Source organism: Colossoma macropomum, unplaced genomic scaffold, assembly GCF_904425465.1.
Source record: "Colossoma macropomum unplaced genomic scaffold, Colossoma_macropomum, whole genome shotgun sequence".
Taxonomy (NCBI): domain Eukaryota; kingdom Metazoa; phylum Chordata; class Actinopteri; order Characiformes; family Serrasalmidae; genus Colossoma; species Colossoma macropomum.
The window spans coordinates 21041509-21067926 of NW_023494799.1; the positions used below are offsets into that span (position 1 = coordinate 21041509).

The 26418-nt window shown below is 39.0% G+C and overlaps 1 protein-coding gene across 1 annotated transcript in view; it reads left to right on the forward strand.

Moving 5' to 3' along the window:
• LOC118819330 (protein kinase C-binding protein NELL1-like) overlaps positions 1 to 26418 on the forward strand; it is a 377055-nt gene that overhangs the window by 333254 nt on the left and 17383 nt on the right. Inside the window, exons 15-16 of the mRNA XM_036587069.1 lie at positions 1354 to 1449; positions 19742 to 19882. Coding sequence (XP_036442962.1) covers positions 1354 to 1449; positions 19742 to 19882 — 237 coding nt within the window. The remainder of the gene's footprint in view (positions 1 to 1353; positions 1450 to 19741; positions 19883 to 26418) is intronic.

Sequence of the window (26418 nt, forward strand, 5' to 3'; positions counted from 1 at the left end):
TGGTATAGCTCAACTTGACTCAACTCTCTTTTTGTACCAGCTACTTCATGTTCCTTTGCAGACATAGTGCCCCCTTATTGTAGCTAGATGTCATAGCGAAGCTGCAGGAAGCTGCCATGACATAGAGCCAAATTTTGACGGCAGTGAGACAAAAGACTGCTGGAAAAAACAGGAGCGTTTGGGAAAAACTATGTCATAGTTCAGCCGACGAGACAGGACGATGCAAGAGGCTACGCTAACCTGGTAGCTATCGCTAGCATGTGTGTTTAGGGTGATAATGACTATTCTCTTTGAACATTCAGCAGTCTGCTTTTCCTGCATTACCTTTTGGCATAGCTCGCTTGGAACCTCGACAGAGAGGATAGCAAATTTAGTACCAGGTACCAGATTGGCCTAATGGAGAACCAAAAAAGGCGAGAAGAGTTGAGTTGAGCCGCTACTGTGCCTTGGAAAAGCGCCTAAACAGCCTTTCAGTTGATGTTTATTTAAGAATATAAGTATATATATATTTATTTGAAAATGAGACGTGTAAAGTTAAAGAACCCTTTTAAAGTTTAAAGAACCTCCATCTAATGTAAACATTGTTTACCATTTAAAGTAAGGAACCATTTTACAGATATATGCATGATCAGCAATTTTATTTGAATTTCAGACCACAAAAAAATAGATGCTGGGTTAATTTTGTTTTTGTTTTTTTTTTCTTCAGCGCCGCGTCTCCTGTTTGTTGAAGAAAATTCAATCTCATTTACATATCTAATTGTTTTCATGACTTCAAAAAAACAATCTGATGTCAATTAAACATGCAAATGAGATTTGGGCTTCCTGTGTGACGCTTTTACCCTAATTGAGTTTCCTCTGATTCTCAGTCTTTAAACTCTTTCCTCTAAATATCTGGAGACGGCAGCAGTAGGAACATATCGGGATGAAGCTGCATCATCTAAAAACATCAGGGTTCAGCTCACCTAGACGACAGCAATGATGTTTTAATAACACACACACACAGACGCACACAGACACATACATACCTTGCCTGCTAATTCAACTCTCTGGTAAGAGCTCAGTTAGTGCACACTGAACAGCAACAGTTTGCATCAATGGTTTGTACAAAAGTAAATAAATAAATTAAAATATCCTAAAATAGATCATTAGAGGTTTGGCCCAACTATCGGCTTCAGTTGCAGTGGTTGGGGTGCTCATTAGCAGTTCAGTCCATGTAAATGTGACTGTGATAATTAGCCCTGTGTTCCACATAGAACCACTTTCTTTATTAAAGAACCTTTGAAGAACTGTCATTTTTAAGTGTGTTATAACTCTTTTCTCTGTTTGAGCGATCTTTTGTTTTTCCTTTCTCAGCGTTCTGTGAAGAAGGCTGTCGCAGTGGAGGAACATGCGTGTCCCCTAACACCTGTGTGTGTCCATCAGGCTTTACGGGACGCCTCTGTGAGACAGGTAAGCCGGTGAGAGAGAAATCAGCCTGGAGCCTGTTCACCTTCACCACACTCATTACATTCACCTGTTCTCACCTGTCTGTCTGCATTACACCTGCCTCATACCTGCCTGCAGCTCCTACCTGGATCTGTTTCTGCTCTTCTGCGAGGACACAAACCCGTTTCAGTTGTCTGTAGCACTGTCCACTGCATTCCTCGTCTGTGTCAGTTATTAACATTTATTATTACATGATGGTTCTGATGTCTGCAGTACTTATATTTACTGTTTGACATGTATGGTTATCGAGTAGCTTCCATGAACTGAAAAGCTCCAGGAAATCAGCATGATGTCAGGTGGGGTTGGGTAGGGAGATGAAGAAAGCAGGTGCAGACAGTGAAAAGTGGAAAGATGTGCCAAGAGAGAGAACGTAAAGGCTGGAGCAAAACAGAGAACATTAGGAATGAAGGAGAAGAGACAGAGTTGAAGTGAAAGTTACACAGTGTTGAGGAAAGACAAATATACACAGCTTTTTAACCCTCCTGTCATGGTCAACAGCAACAATATTCCTGGGTCACATTCACCTGATGCATGTTTTAATGATGTTTTTGATATGAATGTCTCTCGTGGAGTTGATGTCTGTGGGATAATTTATCATCCTGATTAGAATCGATCTCAAGATAATCTTCATTTTAAGATTCTTCCTCCTCTGCTTTACTATCCTGATTGAGGAGGAGTTTCAGAGCCTTCTGGGCTGTCGGGTATTTTTCTGCTCACATCATCTTTTCAGCCTCTGAGAGAGTACAGATGAGTCATGTTGGTAGGACTATATAGGACATTATGTGTGTAAAGTAAACATGCTGGGGGCTGCAAGCACGTTAACATAGACATTTTTTTCCATATACATATTCATTATACTTATTAAGCCCAGCAGAAAATGTTTTATACTACGAAAGTTATTTAAAATATTTTCCTGTATTTTTAAACTTTGAAAAAGGGTCAACATGACCCACAACATAACAGGAGGGTTAAAAATGTTTTTTAAGGAACAGGTCTGCAAAAAAGTAAATTTACATCAGTCGATAAGCCAAAACATGCTTGGTGTCCAAATTTTGCCTGTTTAGTTTAGAAACTGCAGCTGGTAGGCTAACAGTGCTTAAAAAAAAACAACAAAAAAACAAAACACTGGAAGTCAGTAGCCACCCAAACCGTTTCCACAAATGAATGGCAAAATCTTCATATATTTGCTTTGTTTTTTTATTATTTAAAAACTATTTTTATTTTTTTTTTTACTTTTGTTTTTCTTTTTATGTATTTATTTATTAAAAATGCCATGCATAGAAATTAGTATCAGATGTGTATATATTTGTGATCTGTGAAGGCTCCTCAATGCTTTTAATATTTTAATTATTTTAATTATTTTAATATTTTAATTATTAAATATTTTATTATGATTGGAATCTGATAAAGTTATTGTTGTGTGTACAGTCTTGTTTTGCAGAAAGAAAAACAAACATCTTTTTTTACTTTTTTTTTTTACACAACTGATACCTAATTAAAACCCTTACATTATGTGGAGGTTCTTTAACTCTAAGTTTTTTACAGGTTAATTCTGCATAACTGACTGTGAGATGTAAACAGAGTCATTCAGAGTGGTTTGGTGTGAAATGGTTCAGGTGTCTTTACAGTGGTGGTCATAGGAACCAGGGGTTGCCATGACTACAACACAGATATAGACATTTTATTTACTGTCCAAAACCACCAGTGAACCTACGTGTATCTTCTGAGTGTTATATGGAATGTTGATAACGGAAAGAATAAGAGTAAGTTTTCTTTGGGGACTATTTTGTCTCACAACACCCTGCATATTATGTATCCCTCCACCATGAATAGATTTTAAGGCCAAAATCTTCTCAAAACTATCATAAAACAGTGTTCCAGACATCAGGCAGTGAATTCATAACCATTTCATGTAATAACTTTCTGTGAGGGAGCTTTTAGAGGTGGTCGTCTGGTTCCTGTCACCACCACTGTGAGCAATTCTGACTTGGTTAATTTCTCTAGAACGAAGTATTTCACACCAAACCATTCTTAACGACACTGGTTACATCTTAACCTGTTAATTTTGCAGAAAACTTGTGGATGGAATTTGACTTCAAGTTAAAACAGTCATTTTTGATGGTTTGCAGAGAAGATTGAGTGATATAGTTTGGATAATTGAGATTTTTAGCAATGTATCTTCCAGCACTAGTTCCATTTGCTCTTGATTTTGGATCTAGACAGTTCACGGATCATTCACAATTTCTGACTGACCAGCAGTCTCACAGTGTAATCACAGAGCCAGCAGAAGATTAATGTGATTTTATAAGCGTTTCAGAGTTGAAATTGCCATCTTGCAGTCAGAATGGGATTATTAAACCAATACTAAGACTCTCCGTGACTGAAACTCCTCACTCTGAAAGGAAGAATAGAAGATGGACCTGAACTTCCTCATCTTTCAACCCGGAGGCGAGGATATGTTCATCTCACACCTACTGTAACCCTGCTAACTCCCTCACAGCCTACAACGCCTCCTTACATTCTGTTAAATTATTTTTGGCTCGTAGTTCATTGAAACCGTGGAGACACCGTGAGGAATGTGCAGATTGTAAAAATTCAATCCAGACCACATTAGTGTCTGTAACTGGAAAGGGAAATATTTTATTAATTATGGAATCTGATGACAAGTTATTGTTGTGTGTACAGTCTTGTTTTGCAGAAAGAAAAACAAACATCCTTTACATTTTCATCATATTTCTTTACATAAAAAAAACAGAAACTGGAAAGGCAAAGTTTGTGAACAAACATCAAGTTGACTTGACAAACCTAGCTAATAATATTTCAAAAGTTAAAGCTGGATTTAGAAAGCTGTTGATAGTTTTTGATCACTTAATTGGGTTTACATAGTTGCTATGCCATTGGTAAGGTATTCCAGGTGGGTGCGAATGTGTTGCTTGGCCGTTGCTATGGTATACCAAGTAGTTGCTAAGGTGTTGCTGTGCTGTTGCCATGGTATCCCATACCATATCCCTATGGTATATTGTCTGATCTGTGTTGCAATTCTATTAGGTAAATGTCTTTGAATGATGCTGCTGCTACACTAGCATTAGTGTCGCCCAGCAGGGACCACTTCAACACCAGTCATTAGACTTTGTGCTCTCAAATATGAGTCTTTATCCTATAAACAGGTGTTTTTAAACCATTGATTCACTAGAAACGAGCATGTACTGCGGTGGGACACACCGCACACACATAGATAGATGGATATGAAGAAAGAACTTTATTGATCCTGAAGGGAAATTGCAGTGTTACAATAGCAAGACATATAATTGCACATACATATATTAGGCAGAAAGAAAAAAAATTGACATAAGTTAAAGGATGAGAGGGTAGAAACAGAGATGTATCTATTTGCTGTTTTATTTGCTGGTGTTAGATTGAAGTTTTGATGTCTTTTGAGTGGTGAGTATAAAATCGTGCAGTGCTTTTGTGTATTTGGTGTCGGTGTGAGCGAACTGAACGTATTTGATTGTTTTTGGTTTTAGAATAACGCAGCAGGATGCAATGGGACAATATCGACAGATGCAGAACCAATTAGCGAATAGCTATGCTGTTATATCATCCCACCGAATGTTGGCTATGAGTATGGTTAGCTAACCATGCTGGTTTTTAAGCGTTCCGTATCGAACTGTGTCCTTGTGGAAAAACCACTGGAACAATTACACTACATGCTCAGAACCGTTTGGCCCTTCAGTGGAAAAGAGGCCAGTGTGAACTCTGCATTAAAAAAGCTTACAAATATTGCCCAAAAAATCAGCCATCAGCTGAAAATTGTATAAAGAAATCAGAATTAAAGTCGGTATCAGCCATAAAAACTCTTGATGACAGTAATAACTCCTTTATTACAGTTACCTATAATTATGTATTGTAATCCGAATGTCGAGCAGAAAGCCTATACTAACTCTAGGATTGGTGGATTCTTGATATGGTTAACAGGATGTCTCTTTGAGGGTCTTCATCTGTTCTCCTGCTTTCCAAACAGTCAGCAGAGCTGCTCAGTGAGCTGAAAGGTTTTATAAAGCTAACGCGGTGAATGGTTTGGTGAGGGGTCTTTGAGATGATTTTGCTGCAGGCAGAACTGTTCGCTGATAGTTACTTACAGAGTTTCAGTGAAAGGTTTTTACCTGACCCCAAAAAAGGGTTCATCTACAGAGTGGAGCTGAAGAAGAGCTTCAGGCCGGATTATAATGCAGGTTCTGCTGTAAAAGCTTCAAACAGGACATGCAGGATTCAGTAAATGCACTACTGTCCAACAGTTTGGATTCACTAATATGATTGATGGTGTATTTTATATACTATCATTACTTACGCAATGTGGATTTACATATAAGCTAAACACTACAAGATATTTTTCTGTGTTATATATTTGTTATGTATTTTGAGTTTTATTGGAACTTCAGTCTGGATATATGGAAAATTAGATATTAATTTTGTTTGAATTGCATTCTGGATATTAGTTTTTATTAGAACTTAATTTGTGATATACATTTTTATTAACACATCATTCTAGATATTAATTGTATTAGAACTTCATTCTGGATGTTAATTTTATTAGAATTTTATTCTGGATTTGACATTTATTAGAACTTTATTCTGAGGTTTAGTAACAGCTATATTCTCTACATTAATTTGACTTCATCGAATCTTCATTCTGGATACTACTTTGATCAGAAATTTATTCTGAATGTTTATTTATTGTAACTTAATTCAGGACTAACATCATATTACAATGATTGTTCACATTCCTCATCTAAATTGGTTTAATATTATTGAACATTGCTCCAATCTTTTGAACAGTAGTGTATGTTTACCAGAAAATCTATGTATTGTTTTGGTAATATTTTGTGTACAATTTGTCTCCGTTTGTAACAGATGCTTTAGTTCCTACAGACATCACTTTTGTAGTCACATCAGCCCACCTACCGTTAATTTTCATCATAATTCTCTGTAATGAAGCGGCGTGTCGTGTCTGTGATATAGAGGATCGTACATACTTGATTACTCCGAGCGAGGAACAGAAGCCGCTTTCAAGTTCTTACAGAAAAAACAAAGTTTCCTTGTACATTGCAAATGAAAAACATCATTTCAGTAATGAGTTTCATCTCCGCAGCCTGCGCTTCAGAGACACAAGCTCGAGATTATTACAGAAAACATGTTTGCATGACACACGAAAGCATGAAATGAGGGGTTTTATACATCATAGAGGAACACACAGTCAAAGTAAGAGACCTGAATCTAATAATACATAGGAAACAACTTACAAAAATACAGTTAACACAAGTGTAGGGACAGAAATATGTATTATATAGGATATGTTTTGTATAAAACATGACGTGGTGGTGGTGTGTTAGTGTGTGTTGTGTGGTGCGAGCGGATCAGGATCAGCAGTGCTGCTGGAGTTTTTTAACACTGTGTCCACTCACTGTCCACTCTATTATACACTCCTGCCTTATTGGTCCATCTTGTAGATGTAAAGTCAGAGACGATAGCTCATCTGCTGCTGCACAGTTTGTGTTGGTCATCTTCTAGTTCTTCATCAGTGATCACAGGACGCTGCCCACAGGATGCTGTTGTCTGGATGTTTTTGGTTCTCTGTCCAGTGTTTAAAAACTCTAGCAGCATTGCTGTGTCTGATCCACTCGCACCAGCACAACACACACTAACACACCACCACTATGTCAGTGTCACTGCAGTGCTGAGAATGACCCACCACCCAAATAATACCTGCTCTGTAAGAGGGTCCATGGGGGTGCTGCCCATTGAAGAACAAGGTAAAAAAGTATGCAGAGAAACAGATGGACAACAGTCTGTAATTGTAGAACTACAAAGTGCTTCTGTGTGGTCAGTGGAGCTGATAAAATGGACAATGAGTGTAGAAACAAGGAGGTGGTCTGGATTGAAAGTTTAGAATCTCCACTTTCCACACAATTTCTCCACTTGTTTCAGTGAACTATGAGTCAGAAATAATTAATTCAAAATCACAGCATGACTTAAGTATCATGAGCCAAACCTGCAACTTCAGGGATTTAAAACATCACAGTGCCTGATTTCCAAATTAAGGGAAAAGTTCCTTCAGCTCTACACATCAAGCTGATGAGGTTCGGTTACCAAAGGGCCTTTAAACAGGACAGCTCTTCATAATGTCACCCTTGTACAGTGTTAGCACATGTTTGAAGGTGTAAGAGAATCCTGTGGAGCTGATAACAGACGGAGAACTAAAGATGTCGGTTAATGATCTGAAGTTTAACCTCCAGGTGCCTCCTACCTTAAGCCACGGTGCATACTGAGTGTTTCCAGATGGTCAAGACTGAAAGAGAATGTCATATATATATGACAGTAGAATGGTTTGAATTGATGAGTTCAGTGACTTTTAATGTGGCACTGTCATAGGATGCCACCTCTGCCACAAGTCAGCTGGTGAAATTTCTGTCCTCCTAGAGCTGCCCCTGTCAACTGTAAGTGCTATTATTGTCTATGAGCAACAACAGCTCAGCCACGAAGTGCAGTGCATAAAAAACACTTATCCTCTGTTGTATCACTCACTACTGAGTTCCAAGCTGCCTCTGGAAGCAACATCACCGCAAGAACTGTGCATCAGGAGCTTCATGAAATGGGTCTCCATGGCCAAGCAGCTGCACACAAGCCTAAGATCATTACGCGCAATGCCAAGCATCGTCTGTAGAGTTGTAAAGCATGGACTCTGGAGCAGTGGAAACGAGTTCTCTGGAGTAAAGAATCACGCTTTACTGTCTGACAGTGTATGAATCTGGGTTTGATGGATGTCAGGAGAACGTTACCTTCCACGAAGCTACAAAGGGGTGCTCTAACTCCATATTGATGTCAATGGTCAAGCTCATATAGGTTGTCAATGGTCAAGCTCATATAGGTTTGATGTTCAGTTGTCCACATACTTTTGGTCATGTGTAATTTTATCTTTTAAAAAAGTATAGACAAAGTTCAGGCTTCAAGATGCTTCTACAGTTTTTACCAATGCTAATGTACTTTTATTAGTAGCTGATGTTTATCAGTATGCTGAGCCAGAATTGTTCACAGTGGTGGTGATAGGAACCAGACGTCCACCTCTAAAAGCTCCCTCACAGCAAGTTATTACCTGAAATAGTTATTAGTACACTGCCTGATGTCTGAGACATTGCTTTATAGTTTTGAGAAAGTTTTGGCCTTAAAATCCATTCACAGTGGAGGGATACATGCAGGGCGCTCTGAGGCAAAATAGTCCCCAAAGAAAATTATTTCAGATTTTCCACTATTTTCCCATCATCAACATTCCATATAAAACTCAGAAGACACGTGTAGGTTCACTGGTGGTTTTGGATAGTAAATAAAATGTCTATATTTGTGTTGTAATCATGGCGACCCCTGGTTCCTATCACCACCACTGTAAAGAAATCTGAACCATTTCACACCAAACCACTTCGAATCACTCTGTTTACATCTCACACACTCAATTATGCAGAAATTCTGAAAAACAACTCCACACCATTTGAGGCAAGTGATGATTTAGGCATGCTAATAAAGCTAATTAGCTTCCATCACTTGTTACCCACGTTAGCCTCATAGCTTCAGTGTTACGATCAGCTACATTTGGGGTTCAGGGTGATTTTTCAGAGTGGATATAGATGTGAGTCAGAAGGCAGTATGCAGTCTCTGTGGATGTGTTTGTGGATGTGAAGAGCAGATCTACGTCCTCCTGCATGTTATGAAAGGCCTGAGGCTGAGCTGGAGCGTCACTTTATCTCTCTCTCTTGCCCGCTGAGGAACCTTATTACCTCTCGGCGTGTGAGAAGAGGTTAGAGTGTGGAAGGACAGATGCTGCTTCTTTGTTCTAGGTTAATTTTCCTGTCAGATGTGGAAGCGTGTAGGTCAGAGACAATAGTGTGCGTCCATACTGATGTAGGCTTTAGATTGGAGTGGAGCAAAATGGAGTTATTATGGTATTTGAAGAACCTCATGAGTAATTATGTAATTTAGGTTCTAGGGATGTAAACAATTAAATGATTAACTGTTAACAGACATATAAAAAGTTGTTTGACCAAAGCTATTAAAAACAGTTTAAATAGTCGAGTTTATCATTCAATTTGAATGTTTTTGTTTGTATGCATGAGGGTACAATGGATGTCAACTGATTCTGCTTAAGAGACTAAAAGAAAAATCAAGAACAGCTAAAAATGTCCGAGTTTGAGAGCACTTTCCAAGAGGACGATAGCAGAAATACAATGGTGTACCATCTCAAAAGCAAACATTCACAAAGGACAAGACAGACAACTGTTTTGCCAGGTTTTCTGTGAGAAACTCTCATGTAGATATTCAGAATTATAGAGAGGGACGTGGTGGACGTCAAGAGTTACTGAAGTCTACTGAACCATAACTGACCCGTTCATGGCATTTATATTTTTTTAACTTTGGCTGGTAATGAGTGATAAATAGTATTTTAGAACTTCATAATATAGAAATATTTCAGTATCTCATCATTAAAAATCCAAGTCATTTCATTAATGTTTGGTGATGTAATCATGAACATAATTCATGATTACATCATGATGATTTAGAACCTCAGTTTAAACAGAATCAGATTTGTTTAATGCACTTTTGGCCTGTTTATTTCATAAACATGCTGATGTCTGGTTCCACCTACAGTCATGGCCGAAAGTTGTTGGCACCCCTGAAATTTTTCCAGGAAATGAAGTATTTCTCCCAGAAAATTATTGCAATTACACGTTTTGTTATACACATGTTTATTTCCTTCGTGTGTATTGGAACAACACAAAAAAAACAGAGAAAAAAAGCCAAAAATGATATAATTTCATGTAAAACTCCAAAAATGGGCCGGACAAAATTATTGGCACCCTCAACTTAATATTTGGTTGCACACCCTTTCGAAAAAATAACTGAAATCAGTCGCTTCCTATAACCATCAACAAGCTTCTTACACCTCTCAACTGGAGTTTTGGACCACTCTTCTTTTGCAAACTGCTCCAGGTCTCTCGTATTTGAAGGGTGCCTTCTTCCAACAGCAATTTTAAGATCTCTCCACAGGTGTTCAATGGGATTTAGATCCGGACTCATTGCTGGCCACTTCAGAACTCTCCAGCGCTTTGTTTCCATCCATTTCTGGGTGCTTTTTGAAGTATGTTTGGGGTCATTGTCCTGCTGCAAGACCCATGACCTAGGACGCAAACCCAGCTTTCTGACACTGGGCCCTACATTGCGACCCAAAATCCTTTGGTAATCTTCAGATTTCATGATGCCTTGCACACAGTCAAGGCACCCAGTGCCAGAGGCAGCAAAACAACCCCAAAACATCTTTGAACCTTCACCATTTTTGACTGTAGGTACTGTGTTCTTTTCTTTGTAGGCCTCATTCCGTTTTCGGTAAACAGTAGAATGATGTGCTTTACCAAAAAGCTCTATCTTGGTCTCATCTGTCCACAAGACGTTTTCCCAGAAGGATTTTGGCTTACTCACGTACATTTTGGCAAACTGCAGTCTAGCTTTTTTATGTCTCTGTGTCAGCAGTGGGGTCCTCCTGGGTCTCCTGCCATAGCGTTTCATTTCATTCAAATGTCGACGGATAGTTCGTGCTGACACTGATGCACCCTGAGCCTGCAGGACAGCTTGAATTTCTTTGGAACTTGATTGGGGCTGCTTATCCACCATCCAGACTATCCTGCGTTGCAACCTTTCATCAGTTTTTCTCTTCCGTCCACGTCCAGGGAGATTAGCTACAGTGCCATGGGTTGTAAACTTCTTGATTATGTTGCGCACTGTGGACAAAGGAACATCAAGATCTCTGGAGATGGACTTGTAACCTTGAGATTCTCCTTTTTATCTGGTTTCAGGTGTGATTTTTATATTGCCCACATCTGTTACTTGCCACAGGTGAGTTTGAACGAGCATCACATGCTTGAAACAAAGTTATTTACCCACAATTTTGAAAAGGTGCCAATAATTTTGTCTGGCCCATTTTTGGAGTTTTGCGTGAAATTATATCATTTTTGGCTCTTTTTTCTCTGTTTTTTTTGTGTTGTTCCAATACACACAAAGGAAATAAACATGTGTATAACAAAGCATGTGTAATTGCAATAATTTTCTGGGAGAAATACTTCATTTCCTGGAAAAATTTCAGGGGTGCCAACACTTTCGGCCATGACTGTATCAGTACTACCTTCCACACACAAAGAATTTTGTTTAATATCTTGGAGCATTATTATCTTAAAGACGACTGGCAGCTAAAATTGCCGTAGATTTTATCCCCTTTTCACTTTTATAAAACATTTGCAAGTTTTAACTATTTAACTGTTTAACTATTTACATTGAAAGAATACAGGTGCTTGACAGGTTCAGGGAAATCACTGCTGATACTGTTTTAAATGTTTAAATTATATATATATATATACCTACAGGAGCTTTTGTGAATCCCATTCTAAATCCATAGGCATTAATATGGAGTTGGTACATTATTATTCCATTAACGTGGAAGCTTTCTACAAGATTTTGGAGTGTGTCTGAGGGAATTTTTGCCTATTCACTGATATTGGACGAGAGAGCCTGGCTCACAATCTCCGTTCTAGATCATCCCAAAGGTGTTGTATGAGGTTAAGGTCAGGGCTCTGTGTGGGCCAGTCAAGTTCTTCCACACCAGACTCACCCAGCCAGGCCTTTATGGACCTTGCTTTGTGCACTGGGGCTCAGTCATGCTGGAACAGAAAAGGGCCTTCCCTAAACTGTTCCCACAGTTAGGAGGGGTGTCTCAATGCTAATAATAATATATATGTACACACACACACACACCCACACACACACACACACTATCTATTGTGCCAGGCACATGATCACTCGTTCTCAGGCATACCTTTGGTATATCACTATTTGCATGAGCCAAGACTCTTATGATAACTATTATAATGATATAACTATGATAATATTAAACACGGTTGATTTTCTCACAGCATCAAGACAAGAAAAAGACTTAGGACTGCAATCCTGACCACCTCACACTAAACAAAACTCTGAAGATTTTATTCTGACACTGGAAATCACAGTAAAATTGCTTGCAACGTTGTTTGGTCTAATGTCGACATAAATCATTTAAAATCATTTCTTTTGTCCATGAGAAAAATTCAACACCATGTGAACATCTCATTTTTAAATTACGGTAAAACGTAAATGTGAATACAAGGTTTTGTTCCAGCAGTGAGACACTGCAGAATGCAAATGTGAACTGAGTCAGATTAGTAATTTTGAGGCTAATATCTGTGACAGTGGAGTGTGAAGGACAGCCTGGTGTGGATGTGTATATGGATCTTCAGGACATATTACCACCTCTCCTCTTTACTTACACTAATATCCCTCTAAATCTCCTCACTCATACATCGTCATCATCATCATTATCAGAACCCTAGTGGGAAAATCCATATCAGCCTGAAGGGTCAGACTGTGTGTGTGTGTGTGTGTGTGTGTGTGTGTGTGTGTGTGTGTGTGTGAGAGAGAGAGAGAGTGAGTGTGTGTTCGGGTGTTACTCTCTCTCTGATGGAGAGCAGGTTATGGTTCCAACTTCGGTGATTAGAATGAGCCATAACGGTGACAGATAGACTCCACCTTAAACACGGACAGAGGAAGGTCAGTTACGGAAACCACGTTTACAGACACCGTGTTTACAGAACCAACCAAGGGGAAAAATCCACATTTAAAAAGACGGTTCTTCAAGGGTTCTTTAGTACAGAAAAGGTACCCTTTGCATGATTAAATTAGAATAACTACAAACATAATCAGGAAGTGACAGAGGAAACAAACAATCACGCTTTGATGTACAATGTGTGGAACCAAAACTGGAACTAATGGTACAATGTGTGGAACTAATCCTTTTGGAAGTTGTGAATTGTGAACTGTGAATATGTGTCATATTCTAAGCAGGTTCCCGTTAGTTGTTAGGAATGGAAAACAGCAGCAGCAGCTCTATTTCAGAACTCTTTACTGAAAGAGAGTCACTGTAAAACTGATACAAGCTTCTATTAAAACATATGGATATTTAACAGTCCATTTTTAATTTAGAATGTCCAAAAAGTGTTAATGTGAGTTGCCATTAGCTTAGCGCTGACACTACTAGCATCCCAAAGAGGTGCTAGCAGAATTGAGTTTTTGTCACTAACTGAAGGCCTAGCTGTGGTTCTCCACTGCTGATATCCATGGTACAGGCAGACAATAACCTCATTTTGTTTTCACTTTTTTAATCAATGGCCTTTTAACAGCGTCACATCACAAGGATATTAATGTCAGATGTAAAGAAGGAGACATAATAAAAGACTGTCTGCTTTGCTAGAGAGAGAAAGAGACAAAAACAACCTGTAAAGTAAATCACACGTGTTAAACGTGAATATTTTAGTGAACGTAAAAGTGATTAGCAAGTCAGCATGTACTGTAAGCTTTATTTATTTTCTCCAACCTGTGGCAATAAGTGTAGAACTGTATGTAAAGGTACAGATGCAGGTGTTTCTGTAACTGCAGGTGTGTCACCTGTCAGGTTTCAATCCAGCTGTTGAATTAAATTCAAGAGAGTCACTGAAATATTGCAGAAAATTAAAAAAAAAGAAAGATACAATTAGGCTACTTTTCTGTCAGCTCAGAATAAGTAGATGGAGCTGCTTTACAGAGAAATATTTAAAGAGTATTTACACAATAATGCTGTTTTTTATAAAAACTGAAATATATAGCTTTAATATTAGGTGACATCAGTCGTGTCTAAGTTTACTAGGTTTTTTGTTTTGTTTTTAATTTAAATGTAATTGCACACAAATGCACACAAAAAAACAAAGATAACAATGTATATTGTAGGGAGAGACAAAAAACCTGATAGGCTTAAATAAAGTCTCCACTTAAATGATATTAAATTTTCACAGTATTATAGAAAATACAAAATAACATACGAAACGTAACATAGACATAGACATCAAATAACCTCAATAATAGCACAACACATGAAAAAAGTGAATATGTAAGCATGTGTATTTGTATGTGTATATATATATGTATGTATGTATATGTAGTGATGCGTAGATTTGTATACCCATATTAACCCCTAAACAATAGTAACAAATAAAACCTGGATATATAGACATTAATACATAGAGAAAAACAACTACAGTATGGATAGTAAATGGTCTTTTAAACATATTTTATAATGTTTTTAAAGAAAACTTTTTTTTTTCCAAATGGGAAAGCCTATTTCATATTTTAGCGCCATGTAATGTTTTTTCACCTTTTTAACCTGTTTATACCAGAAATTTCCACTGCTGCAGTACTGCTAATTTCTACTAGTCTATGGAGTTTTAAGTGTTGTATTAGTGCCAAGCTAAACCCACACTGGTTTTAATGTTACACAAGATGAGTTCAGATATTCTAGTATGTACTATTATTGGGTGTCGGCTATGAATGATTCAATTTCTCCATACAATTATTCCCTGTCTACTATGAATGATTCAGTATCTAATATGAATTATTCAGTATTTATTATTCATCAGTAACTACTATGAATGATTAAGTGTTTACTATGAATTATTCCGTATCCGTATTCCGTACGTTGTGAATGATTCAGAATCTACTATGTTCAGTATGCACTACGAATGATTCAGTATTTACTATGAATGATACATTATCTACTATGAATTATTTAGTATCATGAATGATTCAGTATCTACTATGAATGAATCAGTGTCTAATGTGAATGATTCAGAATGTACTATAAATAATTCAGTATGTACTGCAAATTATTCAGTATTTACTATGAATAATTCATTATCCACTATGCATTATTCAGTATCACGAATGATTCAGTATCAAATAAGAATTATTCAGTATCTAATGTGAATGATTTAGCATCTACAATGAATTATTTGGTGTCTGATATGAATGATTTGGTATCTATGAATTATTCAGTATCTGCAAAAACTAGAGAAACTACTGTTTAAGCTCTGTAGCTATGAGAGTGTAGAGTTGAATTATAGACTGTTAGAACTGAAGGGGTTAATTGTCACAGAGTCAGACTGGGAAAATTAGGCCTGCAGAAGGAAATAAAGGGCTGAACTGAGCGTCTGCAGCAGAGTGAGTGATCCAGCTGAAGGGAAAATGACATATTTAAATGTTTTCTTCCGAGTACGTGTCAAGTAAGGAGACTGCAGATGGTAATGGAGTTGTGGAGCTTTGATTATTATTCCAGCGTGGGCGGTCTGATTACGCTCTGAATGTGTGTGTGTTTTGTCAGTTTTGTAGAGCGAGGCGTGTGTCGTGTTCTCGGATTCAAAGTGGCAGTTTTGAGGAGAGGTGGAAAATATCAAAATAGCAAAATATTCTGAGCGTTTCTGGTTTTCACTCCGCACAGCTTTTCATTTAGATTGCCACTGCAGTAATTCTGCAGGGTCTGTCCAGGGGGCCGCAGGTCTTTACACAGTCTTAAACTGTCCAGAATTACATTTTACAATTTAAGTCTTAGTTTCTGTCTTAAATACAAAAAATTTATGACACATATGACACATATGACATGAGCTGTCGCTCCTCAGTGCAACGTTAGTGAAGGTTAGCTGTGTGAGAAATGGCCACAGCAAATCACACCAAGCATCTGGAACAAACAAGGCAATTGAATGTGTTTTTGTTTGTTTGTTTGTTTGTTTGTTTTTTTTCCCTTTTATGCAAGAAATTACCACTGCTGCAGTAATGCTATTTTTCCTAGCCTGTCTACAGGGTTTAGTCTTACCTTAGCACCAAGCTAACAATATTCAACTGGCTTTAATATTACTTTTCTTAAACACATGATTGAAATTCAGTTTTTTCAGTATCTATATTCAGTATTCAGATACAGAATCATTCAGTAACTACTCTGAATTATTTAGTAATTACTATGAATTGTCAGCATCTACTATGAATTATCAGCATCTACTATGAATTATTCAGTACCTGCTATGAGTTATTCAGTACCTGCTATGAGTTATTCAGTATCTGCTACTTTAAGGCCCTAATTAAGTCTGAAATATTTAATTGGGTAGCATTTTATTCGAATTGTGCTCTTTAGATGCTTAATTTATTTTTAACTCACGTTCGATATAATATGTATTAAATTCGGCTGAATTTTCTTTTAATCCTGGCTCTAATCCTAACCTTAACCTCAACCCAAAGCCTCAACCCAACCCTTCTAACCCTCACCCTGGTCCAAACCCTAACCCCACCCCCCAGTGTACTATCCAAATAAAATGAGACCTTAAATTGTCCTAAATGTGAGTATATGTGGTCTTAGATTTAGGATACAGGTGTAATTTTAACCCTTGTAGGAAAAAAGTGTTGCATACAGCAGTGGCTTTGAAACTGCTCCTCTGCGACCCTCAGATGATCTGCATTTTTGCTCCAAACCAACTCACAATGCATGCAGGTACAGCAAAAGTGTGGAGTTGAACCACCAGAATATAGTACCTAATGGAGGTCTATGACCTAAAACAGTGGAGGAACCCTTTTTGGTGCTATATAGAACCAATTTTTTATATTTATTTTCAAAAGCTATGCTAAAGTACTTCTGTTCATGTTTATAGATAAGTGTCTTATACAGTGTTATAAACCACATAAGCCTATTAAAGATACTGAACATCTCCATACGGTTTGAGGTGGGATGATTTAGACATGCACTTAGCAACATGGTACTTAGCATGCTAGTATTCTGTTCTATTGTTCGTTAGCTACATTAGCCTCATAGCTCCAGAGCTAGAAGGCAATCACTGAACATGTCTTGGCTGATCGACTAAATTTGCAGTAATGGAGGAAATTATTTCAGTTAGATTTTTAGCTGAACTACCTGTTCATTAACTATATTACACTTAAATGACTAACAGGTTCTAGATATTAAGCCTGATGCTAAGAAAGTACACAGACTAGCGTAAAAGGTTGGAGTTGAGCATGCGGAACGCTTCACCTTCATCCTCTTAATTTGCTGAATGGAGCTGATCAAATTTAGCTGCTGTCTGAGGGAATATTTATCTCTCTCCTCCTGACTTCAAAGTGCAGAGGAGCTTTAGTGGAGGTGCTCACGGCCTCCTGCTGATCAGCTCAAAGCCCACACGCCGAAAAGCACAGCCGAGAGACAGACGAGCCTTTCACTTCCCTTTTATTGGTAATACAAGCTTATAAGATAGATAAGCAGACAAATAAATAAATAAATATTGTAATCAGACACAATTAAAACAGAATGCAAGAGAAAAAAATACTATCATGAAAAAGCAGTCAGTAAAATGTTAACACTTTCTTTGTCTTTTAAGTTCTAGATATTAACCGAAGAATGAGGTACAGTCTCCACAGTGCTGTGTGCACAAAGATGGCTCTTCAAGGGTTCTTTAGTAAAGAAAACAGTTCTTAATAGAAGCATGAACACTTTCATGATGCAAAGAACCTTTTGATAATGCAAGGGATTCTTTGAGGGTTCATGGTTCTATGTAGAACCATTGTCTGTACTAAAGAACCCTTGAAGAACCAGCTTTTAAGAGTGTAGTTATTTTGAGTAAAATGATAAGTACCAAGTCAGTCTAACTGAATTACACTGAAATGTCCAACAGGTTCTAGATAATAAACTGATAAAGGACAAAGTGAAATATCTGCTATTCATTTGTAGTAATAACGTGGTAAATACATACATACATACATATACTAAATTTCACTATGATCAGCTCATAGCTGATCAGGAAAGTATTAAATAAGTATTAAATACTTTAAGAGTGTAAAAATTTGCGAGTCCTCTGCATTTTCTGTTCTTACTTTGACAACTTCTGCTGCGTTGAATACGGAAGAGTGAAAAGGGTCTGTTAGTTTGATCTCTGAGGGAACAGATTATACAGATTTACAGCTGATTTTTACTGACATCTGTTTGTTCAACAGGTTTTTGGTTCCCCAGTTTCAGGAAAACCTATTGAAATTATTATCTGTGCTAATCAGTGCTCTGATACAGAAGAGTCAGATAGAGATCAGACTGAAGAACACTGCAGTTTATCTTTAAATGTCTGGCTAGAAAAAAAAGCTGTGATATTTGATTGTGTCGGTGGGTGTGATTGGAGGATGGGTTTGGCCGCAGCATGGTCTCCCTCCCTCTCACTGGGGGGCTTCTGAACCTGAAAGTGGCTGACGGCAGTGATGAAGCTCAGATATGCTTTGGTTGTCCTGGCAGGGAATTAAACAGAGGCCAGTCAGGGTCAGTCAGGGCTAAGATAATTGTTTGGAGTGAAGCTTATCAAAAGCATCAGAGCACCAGGGTCACTCAGCTCAGTGCCTGCAATAAACAGAGCAGTTTGACCTCTGCATAATAGACGGGTGACATTATGTTCTGTAAGTGTGGTACAAATACAAGAGAAAGAGAGACCACCAGTACTAGAGCAGTAAACTTTACACCAGCTCATTTGCATATGTACAAAACAAAGAGAAGTAATAGAAATAGAAGCAGAAGAAGGCTAAGGTCAGCCATGGAAACCTATTTTGTGAAGCTCCTAACGCACAGTTCTTTTGCTGATGTTGCTTCCAGAGGTAATCTGGAGCTCTTTAGTGAGTGATTCAACAGAGGATAGACACTGTGCGCTTCAGAACTTAACGGCCCCACTCTGTAGGTTTCTGAGGTCTACCACTTTGTGGCTGAGCTGTTGTTGCTCCTAGATGCTTCTATTCCACAATAATAGCACTTACAGTTGACAGGGGCAGATCTAGTAGGACAGAAATTTTGCCAACTGACTTGTGGCAGAGGTGGCATCCTATAACAGAGCCATATTTAAAGTCACTGAGCTTGTTAGTACAACCCATTCTACTGCCAGCGTTTGTCTATGGAGATTGCAAGGCCATGAACTTAATGTTATACACCTGTTAGCAATGGGTGTGGCTGAAACACCTGAACTCAATTAGGAGGGGTGTCCCAATACTTTTGTCCATATAGTGTATATCTCAGTAGATTAATAGAAATTGTGTTTATACTTAAACTGTGGTAAAAACATACAGAACTGATTTATGTTGTTCTTAATGAGGCCTCTGTATTATAAGCACCACTGCAGGAGAACGATGCTCAAGTATTGTTTTTAAAAACACTATTCAGTGCAGGTGGCGCTCTAACGTTCTAATGAAGTGTTACTGTAGTGTCTCTCATGTTCACATTATCAAGACAAAGAGCTGACACTGTGTGTGTGTGTTTCAGACATTGATGAGTGCGCTGAAGGTTTGATTCAGTGCCATAACGGCTCGCGCTGCGTGAACCTGCCCGGCTGGTATCACTGCCAGTGTCGCAGCGGTTTCCACGACAACGGATCTTACCTGCTCGATGGGAGCTCATGTGTGGGTGAGTGATAATTACCATCATCTCTCTCTCTCTTTGCCTCTCTTCATCCCTTTCTTCTCTCTTCCTCTCTTTCTAACCCTCTCTTTTATCTTGTCTTTCTCTCTCCTCTCTTTACCATCCCCATCTCTTGCTTTCCTCTCACTCTTTCTCCCCATTTCTCTCTTTCCATCCCTCTTTCTCACCATCCCCCTCTCTTTCTCTCCTTCTTGCTCTCCCCGTTTCATGTGTGGGTGAGTGATAACTGTCCTCTTTCTCTCTGCCTCTCTTCATCCCTCTCTTCGCTCTCTCTCTGCCTCCCTTCATCCCTCTTTTTCTTTCTCTCTGCCTTTTTACATCCCTCTCTTCTCTTTCTCTCTGCCTCTCTTCATCCCTCTTTTCTTTCTCTCTGCCTCTCATCCCTCTTGTCTTTCTCTCTGCCTCTCTCCATCCCTCTCTTCTCTTTCTCTCTGCCTCCCTTCATCCCTCTCTTCTCTTTCTCTCTTCATCCCTTCTCTTCTCTTTCTCTCTGCCTCTCTTCATCCGTCTCTTCCCTCTTTTCATCCCTCTCTTCTCTTTCTCTCTGCCTCTCTTTATCCCTCTCTTCTTTCTCTCTGCCTCTTTGTCCCTCTCTTCTCTTTCTCTCTACCTCCCTTTATCCCTCTCTTCTTTCTCTCTGCCTCTTCTCTTTCTCTCAGCCTCTCTTCATCCCTCTCTTCTCATTCTCTCAGCCTCTCTTAACACAAAAAATCAATAATCTAAACTGACTGTAAATTAATGAAAACACTTTACTCTTGCAAATGAACATTTTTCAGGAGAGATGTGTGTGTAGAATAATGTCCAGGACACGTTTGACTTTAAAAGAAAATATATTTTTAACAATGATGTTTCTGTTTACTTGGATGCTAAAATATTGCTAGAATGATAGCCGTCCCCCAGTATCGGCCTCCATCGGTCAGTTTGGGTTTTCTGAAAATCTTTCTGCTGAGAACAGTGTATTGTGTTTACAGTGAGATTGGGTTTGTCCTCTGTGGTCATTGTTTGGGCTCATTTACACTCCCTTTACATACAAAAATATATATCGCTGTTGTCGGAAGAAAACCTCATATTTCCAAAATGCTAACTTTACAGGAGAAGGAAAAAAACAACTTCACTTTTAATGTACTTTAATTTACTTCAAAGTCAGAAGCAGACTATTTCCAAGTTGTTTTGGACCGTTTCTTTCAGTCCATTCATCAGGAAATTTACACAATGTAAAGGGCAACAGACATTTTCAATTTATGTCAAAATCTGAAAAACAACAAAAATGGAGATATGAGGTTTTCTTCTGACAACAACAATATATCATATATATTGATATTTCAAATGATGTAATCACCACTGTCCACACACCGATGCATCCGTTACCTTTTCATGGACGTTAAGAAATAGATCCACTAGAGGGCAGTCCAGAGTCAAGTTTCTGACAGCAACAAACATGGTGGAGGAGGTCGTAACAATGTACGTTTGCCTTTTTTATTGCAGTGCTTGAACGTTTACATTAGACTTTTGACACACATAAAATAAAATCTAAGAAATGTATTATGAAACATCTAGGGGTGATGGGTTAAAGTGTATCAGGGAAAAAGTCACACATGGAATACCTGCTGGAGCCACACTTTCCATGAGTTTTTTTATTATTATTTCTACATGTATTGAGAACCATATGCATGAGAAAAAAGTAAACATTACAAAATTACAAAGACAACCACATTGCCATGACGCTGACAGAAATCTAAAGAATAAATTATGACCTACAAGGACATAATTTCTTTTAGAATAACACATTTGTGGATTTAACTGTTTGTACAGCTTTTTGTGCTGGAAATGAAAACTATAGAGTTTATTGTAGCCATATGTACAAAATGAGCTGCCAGAAGGAGGAAATCAAATAATTGGGGGAGAGAACCACAGGAGATAATGGATCTTAGTTCTTAGAATAAAAGTGAGTGTCACCTACGCCATGTTTGTTGTTGGAGATTCCAGCTAGTGATGGTGGCGATGTGACTTTAACGAAACCGTGTTGTAGTTCGTGCAGCAGATAGAGAGAAACTGCAGCTGCCTTGATCCTGCCAGATTTTGTCATATGACACGTAGGGGTGCAACGATTATTCGACTTAGTCGACTAAAATCGAGACCAAATTAGTTGCCAACTATTTTAGTGGTCGATTAGTTGGTGACGTCATTATGAGTCTTTCTGACGCTCACTAGGAACGTTTTGACATTACCGCTTACTGGAGACTTAACAACGGTGCGATGGCAGCCTAAAGAACAAAATTCTCATAAGTGCGGGAGCTAAACTAAGAAAAAAAGTTGTCAGTTGTGCTATTTGTAAAGCCGACGTTATCTGACATAGGAGCACATCCTCCATCAAGGAGCATCTAAAGAGGAAACGTGTCGGCTCACTGGATGAAGAAGACTCATCTCGGTAAGATACACCTCGTCCCAAACCGCATACTAGCACACTAAATGGTGTGTAAAAATAGCGCACATACCATTAGAGGTGCACTCGTTAGTGTCGTATGTGAAGTACAGAAATGTGTGCTAGTTAATGCTAAAAGCCGCCCTACTTCATGTTATGAGCTGTAACATTTTCTGTTTCGAAATCGTTAATGGAGTTGGAACAGAGACGCACGTAACTATTGTTATTATTCACAGCGACCCTGTTCACACTCCAGATAACACTTACACTTTTAAACACTGCATCGTCGTCTTAACGACGAGGCCGCCGGTGCGGTCAAATTCGGCGAACGCAGGAGAGCGTTTTCCAAACAGTTTTCTGTTTTCTGCGAACGCTGGTCACCACTCGCTAACAGTTTAGGTAGCTGGACAAAGGGTTACCATTGAAATAAAATGTTTTCACGAAATCGTTCAAATCTAACTGTTCATAGAAGAGTTTGCCACAAACATTCGCCGCTTTCCCATCCGCTCCGTCAGAGCGCGTCAGTGGGGAGTATCTGCTCTCAGAGGAGACCGAGGCTCTCACAGGAGCACAGAGAGATTCTGACTTTCCTCCATTTCACTAAAGACCTGTGACTGTAGAATTTAGTTGCAGCAAAGTGTAGACAGACAGCAGAATGCACAGACTGCACTGTTTAAATTTAACATTTAAATTCAGCTTGATTTTTTAATTTACTTACTTAAAGGAAAAATGATTTAGTTTTGATACATTTTCTTGCTGCTACTTTGCACATCCTTGGTTATAAATTTTGACAGGAAAAATACATTGGAGTTTTATCTTTTGTATTAGCTTTAAAACAGTGATTTCTTGAATGTTAATCATCTATACTGTCTTCATTGTTAGTTAGCAAATGCATAAAACAACCTCAACCGATTATCAAATTAGTCATTTGTTGCAGCCCTAATGACACGGTGACGCTCTGCAGCACCGACAAAGCTGGACACAATTTCTAACCAGCATGCATCACGTTACGTCAGCACTGTCAGCGTTATGTCGAACGCAGCCTGTTCACAGCCCATCATCTCCTGCTCACCTGATCTGTTCTTACTTTTCCTCTCTTTCGTCCATATTCACCTTTTTCACATGACCACTGTGTTTCGTAATTATTTCTGAAATATCCGGTTGGGTAACAGAAGCGTTGTTCATTGCCTTTTTTAGCGAAGTCAAAGAAACTGTGCTTACTTTTTATGTTATTTATCTAATAAAAAACTTCTTGGGCGTTACTGGGCCAACGTGCAGTTTGCAGCTGTTAGTCCAGCTGTGTAAAGATGAAATCACGGCAAGAATAGCAGCACTGCTACACGCATAAACAGCGCAGAGCTTCAGCAGACATGAGACTGTGGCTTCATAATGCCTCAGTTGTTAACATTAACATCTGTGCAACCAGATGATAAACTGCCAGTTAAACGTCACTGTTTGCTACTAACAGACTCACTTTAACTGTTACATGTTATGTTTTCTTTATAACGGAATATATTCTGCCCTCACTAGCAGACTGGACAGGTCACAGAAAGCTAACTGGCTAACAAGCTAACGCTACAATAATAAAAGCCAGACTTTGAGTTTACACCTATAAATAAAGCGTTTCTTTAAACAACGAGTAAAGTAAAGAATGTTACTTATGCCTGTTATGAGCTAAAAAAATAAGCATATTTAAACTAGATATGATGTAAAAATCCCAAATGGCATGGAGCCAAGCTTGCTAGCTTGCCGCTAACATAGCTAGCTTCTGTGGTGAAAATACAAGGAGCTTTATTGAAACGCTTGTTAAAAACAGATTTCTAGATTAGACATTGCAGTGAAAGGCATCACTTTACGGTTCTCTGTGACTCTCAGTGTAAACACAGTTAAACAGTTTAAATTACTTTATTAATGTGAATATTTGGTGTAATGTTAGGCTGTAAACAGGATCCTTTGACTAAAGCGCCCTGCTGTTGGTGTGGACCGGGGGTTGGGTGTGGTGGGGTGTGGCATCATGATGTCTGTCAGCCATTGACGATGGGCGATGGCATCCTTATTCAACCCAGCCCTAGTGGATGGAGAATTCTTTCCACTTATATTACCAAATTGATTATGATTGGCTACACTGCCCCACGATTTCCAGTGGTGCTGCTTCATTTCGTCCATATCTGTAAGCTTTCAGAGAACATGGGAGTTCTTCTCAGATCGGAGAAAACTAACGCTAACACTTTTACACTGAGACACATATATGTCGCGAAATGTAAACAGAATAACAACGTTGTTACAGATACTTCAATTTCGTTTTCAGATGGGAGCTCACGTTTTTTGGATTTCCTCACAGCGACTGTAAAAAAGAGAGAGAGGAAAGAGCGAGGACAACTGCGCTATCTTGGACTCCCGGCCATGGACGGCTGTAGCATCACTGGGGATCAAACTGATGATTTCTTGATGACCAACATTTACATTAACATTTACATTTACATTAGACAGATACTCAAACTTTTTAAAGAACGTTTTGCGTTGCAAAGTTTGCATGGCTAGCAGATTAGCTCACTGAGGCCAACTTGCCGAGGGCGAGTGCGCTCCGTTTCGAGAGTGAGGAGTGACAGTTTGCTGTCTCACATCCCCTCCTCTATCTCCATTTTTGTCTCCTTTTCTCCCTCTTCTTTTCGTCTCTTTGTTTCCATACATTTTTCTCTCTCTCTCTTCCTCCCTTTGGTCTCTTGCGCTCGCTATCCTTCTCCCTACTTCCTCTCTCTTCTTTCCCTGTCCCCCCCTCTCAGTGCCGGTTTGCATGTTTCATCTGTTAATCTCTTCTTTTTTCCCCCATCCTTTTTCTTTTCTTTACCCTCCTTTGTTCCCTTGCCCCTGACTGTCTGCTCCTGCTTTTGTGAGCTTTTTGTTCCGGGGTGATCAAACGTTAACACTCAAATCTATGTTTGTTTTAGTGGGTCTGCTCCTGTGTGTGTGTGTGTGTGTGTGTGTGTGTGTGTGTGTGTGTGTGTTTGTGTGTGTGTCTCGAGGTGTTAAAACATAATTATGTGTTTGCATGAAGCTTAGTTCAGCTTTTACCGTCCTCAATTAGCAGCAGCAACGTGCCCTCCATCTGCTACTGTACCAGAGAGAGAGACATAGAGAGACATAGAGAGAGGGACACAGGAAGAGAGACAGATGGAGAGGGAGAAAGAGAGAGACAGATAGGAAGAGACAAATGGAGAGAGAGAAAGTGAGAGACATAGGAAGAGACAAATGGAGAGGGAGAAAGAGAAAGAGGGAGGCAGAAAGAGACAGATGGAAAGGGAGAAAGTGAGAGACATACGAAGAGACAAATGGAGAGGGAGAAAGAGGGAGACAGAAAGAGAGAGACAGATGGAGAGGGAGAAAGAGGGAGGCAGAAAGAGAGAGACAGATGGAGAGGGAGAAAGAGGGAGGCAGAAAGAGAGAGACAGATGGAGAGGAAGAAAGTGAGAGACATAGGAAGAGACAAATGGAGAGGGAGAAAGAGGGGAAAAAGGGAGACAAAGGCAGAGAGAGACAGATGGAGAGAGGGAAAGAGGAAGACAGATAGAAAGAGACAGATGGACAGGGAGAAAGGGAGACAGAAAGAGAGAGACAGATGGAGAGGGAGCAAGTGAGACATAGGAAGAGACAAATGGAGAGGGAGACAGACAGGCAGAGAGAGATGGAGAGGGAGAGAGAGACAGATGGAGAAAGAGAAAGAGGGAGAAAGGTAGGAAGATGGAGACAGATGGAGAGGGAGAAAGATAGGAAGATAAAGACAAAGAGGGAGAGAGATGGAGGTGTGTGTTAGTGTTTTTGGGACAGATCCAGTGTCCGCTGCTCTTTAGAGGTCTGTTTGATCTGACTAGCCCAGCTGGGCAGTACAGCCATATTTATCTATCCCTGATCATCTGATATTGATGTATCAAAATCAGGAGCATCCAAAGTTTTTTGTCTCAGGGAGCCAAAAAGAGCTGCTCGTCAGCCTTACGCTCTCATATCAGTTTCTACAGAGAATCTGTGCTCTTTAAATCCCGACACACCTGTAAATTCACTCTGGGAGTCTCTGAAGACCCTCCTGCTCCTCCACCTGTTCAGC